At 38.8% G+C, this 4,120-nt stretch overlaps 1 protein-coding gene across 1 annotated transcript in view; it reads right to left on the reverse strand.

Annotated features, from left to right (window-relative positions):
* Positions 1 to 812: 812 nt before the first annotated feature.
* LOC113227105 (transport and Golgi organization protein 1) overlaps positions 813 to 4,120 on the reverse strand; it is a 15,391-nt gene continuing 12,083 nt past the window's right edge. Inside the window, exons 8-10 of the mRNA XM_026459982.1 lie at positions 1,909 to 2,010; positions 1,497 to 1,708; positions 813 to 955 (exon numbers count right to left, since the gene is read on the reverse strand). Of these exons, the coding sequence (XP_026315767.1) occupies positions 813 to 955; positions 1,497 to 1,708; positions 1,909 to 2,010 (457 nt within the window). The remainder of the gene's footprint in view (positions 956 to 1,496; positions 1,709 to 1,908; positions 2,011 to 4,120) is intronic.

The following is a 4,120-nucleotide window of genomic DNA, read 5'->3' on the forward strand; positions in this document are numbered from 1 at the left end:
ATAGCGCCAGTCTTCTTCCTCCCAGTTTCTGTGTTCGCGAGCCCATCGTAAACGGGTCATGCGATTGCAGGGTGCAATAGGTGGAACTCTGATCGGCCTTCGGGATCGCAGACCCACTTCACGTAAACGATTTCGGATTGTTTGATCGCTTATTAGCAAGCCTGAGGAGCTGTGGAGCCTCGTAACCAACATCATGGCGGTCATGGTACGATTCCGTCGAGCAGTATTTTGGATATACCGGTCCTGTCTGCGAGTCGTGATGCGAGATCGTCCTCCATGTCGCTCGGCCACGCTGCCCGTCATGCGATAGCGCGTCCAGAGGCGACTTATGACGCTCTGTGTAGTGTTAAGAGTGAAAGCCACAGCACGTTGCCTGGAACCAGCTTCCAACATTCCAACATCACTTCTCGGGTTAAATGATGTCGTCTCTCCATAATAATGTAAATTGTTTCGGTTCCGATGCAGATATTGTAATGATTTTGTCAAAACGCTATAACTAATTTTTATACAAAACCACATTGACAATCGATTTTCTTCTTATTATCGAATTTTAAACAATATTCCTTATTTAAATGTTAAAACTCACTAAAAAGTATCAATAGCGATACAAAAAAGTTAATATAATTAACCCTAATTGCAGCAATACTCTTAAACGTACTTGATCCCTAGACACTTTTGATGTGTGTATATACAGATAGATACGATATAACGAAAGGGTTTTTCGGACGACTACTGGATTTTTAAAATACAATTTCCATAAAGCTATACCGAATCGAAAGTTAAAAGAAAGAAGGTAGCAGGTATATGTATTCTCACCGCGGTGGATGTGGCGAAGGCAAGCGGCCAAGCGGCGGCGGGCGCGGCAGTGGTGGCAGCAGCGGTGGCGGTAGGAATGCGAGAGGCGGCAGCGGCGGCGGTATTACACCGTCCGCGCTATCTAAAGGTGATACTACTGCTGCAAAGTAAACAATTAAACGCTAATTATAATCCGAGTGTATTCCAAATAAAGTATTAACATACATAAAATTAAAGAAGAATGTTACTTTCGACCATGCAACATAATGACATAGAAACATAAATTGCTATTTAGTTCCGCTACTTCAAATTAGCTCACGTCAATGAAGCGACTGCTCCTTCGGCAATAGAAAGAGAACTTGCTTAACTCCATGACGACCTCGGTAGCCTAACGGTTTGCACTGTAGGTGTTGGATGCGGAAGTCCCGGGTTCGATTCCCGGTAGAACCAATTTGGGAAATGAGCTTTTATAAAATGGGTTCTGATCTGGGTGTTCTGGGAAGTGTCCCAGAGTGAATTCCGTTACTCTGGTACTCATAGTACAAGGATAGGGAATTCCTTTGAGACCAGGCAATTGGTGTTAGGCATATTATTATTAGTTTCTTTAGCGACGTTAGCTCTTCACAGTACACGCCTCTAGCTAGTAGTTACGAGAAAAATTCTGTAGTTCTGTTAGGTTTAATTTAATCAAAGAAGCTTACGTCTATGTGGCGAGGCAGCCCCATCGGCAACAGTAAGCGAGGCGAGCTTGCGCCTTAACGCTGCAGCATCTTCTCTAGCAGCGTCAGCATCTCTTTTCGCTGCACGTGCTTCTAGCCACGCGGCGTGCGCACGCGCCTCTACTTCACCGATCGCCGTGCGACGCGTAGATTCTTGTTCTGCTAGTTCTAATGTTAAAGCGTCGCATTTCTCTCTGTAAAATGGGCAATATCGCTAAAATAAAGAGTTACATTGCATAAGAAAGTATCTACCGAACTACAATTACTGATATAGGTAAAACACTTAAATTAGTACCTAAGTGTCACCCAAATACGCTCGATGTTACCATTTTCATCATGTTCATTATTTCTACGCACTTGACCTATTACATTCATTAAAATAATACAAACTTACTTGTATCTCTGTATTTCTTGCTGTAGCAACTCCATTTTTTCAACAGTGCTGGCCGATTCTCCTTGTTTGCTCAGATATAGAGACTCTTTGGTGCTTAGCTCTCTGCAATAAATCATCAATTTGATTACTATATCATTATCAATACCAGAAGTATCAATTAAAGTAAGGGACATTTTGTCGAAAATAAGTTACATATATTATTGGATTCGGAAGTTCCCGCTCTATCGATTGGTATTATTAAATAACTATAATAAATAAAAATACGTGCCTAACGTTACTAACATTCTATGTGTAGAGCGTAGTGTAAACATGAAGAGAAATAGAAAATGCACATAATTCTATTGTAAAGGATCCTTTAAAATGGAATTACGTATAATTTTATATTTCTCTTACTGCTTACACTATGCTCTTTTACACATAAAAATTAGTAACGTAAGGCACAACTAAACCACTTTTTTTAATGTAAGGCACATGCTATATTTCAAACCACTGGGGAATCCTAAATCTTTCGTTTATAGCATGAAAGAAGAGGAAATTCTAAGAAACTTTGCTCTAGACACAATAAAAATTGGAGCAGACAGTAAAAAGTTATAGACAGATTTTAAAAAATAAATTTTTTTGGGTTCTCTGACAAACCGTGGTTTGTCCCCTACAATAATTGATAATTCTGGTGTCGATATTATAGTTTGTTTAACAAGCGTTTGCGTGGCGCTGAATTACGCGAAACGTTGAAGCTTTCCTGGTGGAAACAGTTAGGAAAACTTTTCTTAAGTAGTGTAGGTAGTGTACTATGAGATAGATAAATACATTTATTGTTTACTTCCATGACAAAGGCACACAATACAGACAACAGTATTTATATTTAAGAAAGGCCTCTTTTTTTGTAAATCATGGCATAAGTAACGTGCTGGTTCAGGATAAATGATGCGCTTGCACGCGACGGTGGTAGTCTGTCAGGACCCTTATTAGGAGTTTCTTTAATCTTTATTATTATTTCTTAGCATCCACTCAAACTGCACAAGTTCCAAATGGAATTATTTGGTCGTTCCTCAACCGATTTGCATGCAAATTTGAACCGAAAATTAAATTTTAAATTTGGACCTGTGACCTGAGATAATGGAGGTAATTTTAAGTCTATGAGAAAAATATGTCATAAAATTTTGCGCGTGCAAATGTGCAGGACTGTGAAAAAAAAGTTAGACTGCTGCTCTTTGGTGGGTTATGGATACCATGTACTGTGTTTTAGGACCAAGAGACGTGCTTTAGTATTTGTTAGTGCGTTTACAACACTTTACTATGTATTTATCCCACGTACAAGTATGTGTTATATAACCAACCCACTTGTATTTCGGCAACTTTCCGAGACATTGACACCTAAAGTTTTTTTTTCTAGTAAAAGTAGTAAAAAATGTCAATTATGCTGATTCTGTTTGACAATAAAACCGAAACTACATAAGATACGAGCCCCATGTATGGCGGGGTCGGGCTCAGCCTGTGACGCGTAGTCGGGTTTAGATTACGGGGTATGCCTATGCTCTTCGGCGGCACAGCGATTAGTACTATGAGCGCTTCATGAGGAGGTTCTGGGGTCGATTCCCGATTTGGGATTCCAGATGGGGCCCCGCCATACAACACAAATATTGTAATGATTTGTTTACAAAATCATTTTAATGGGATAATAGGCAAAAACAGTGGATCCACTTAGCCTGCCAGCCTCAGATCTTACGCCATGTGATGTTTCCTTATGGGAATTTTTCAAAGAGAACGTGTACGCTGAAAGATTACACAGCCTAGAAGAGCTGCCGAATCGTGTGCGCTGTGCAATTATTTTAATTACTCCGCAAATTTTAAGAACAAATTTTAAGAAAAGTTTTTTTTTTCATTAAAGTTTGTCATTAGGGCTCGTAAATGTACCGCTCAACAAGGCCGTCAGATCGAACAATTACTTTGAATACAAAATGTTGTACTTACTTAAAAATAAACATCACTTTGTTTTTATTAAATTAAATGATGGTTTTATTACTTCATTTATAGCAGTTTCCTTATCTGTATACTTCTTGCTACCTCTTGAAGTAGAGAAAGTAAAGTCTCTCTACGAATGTAATATTAAATGTAAGGAAGCGATTAACGTTACAATTTTGTATATTTCTTATATGATGTATTTTGTAGATATATGATGTATGTTGTAGATAAATGATACATATTCCTTGTA

This window comes from Hyposmocoma kahamanoa, unplaced genomic scaffold, assembly GCF_003589595.1.
Source record: "Hyposmocoma kahamanoa isolate Upper Pololo Valley unplaced genomic scaffold, ASM358959v1 202, whole genome shotgun sequence".
Lineage (NCBI taxonomy): Eukaryota > Metazoa > Arthropoda > Insecta > Lepidoptera > Cosmopterigidae > Hyposmocoma > Hyposmocoma kahamanoa.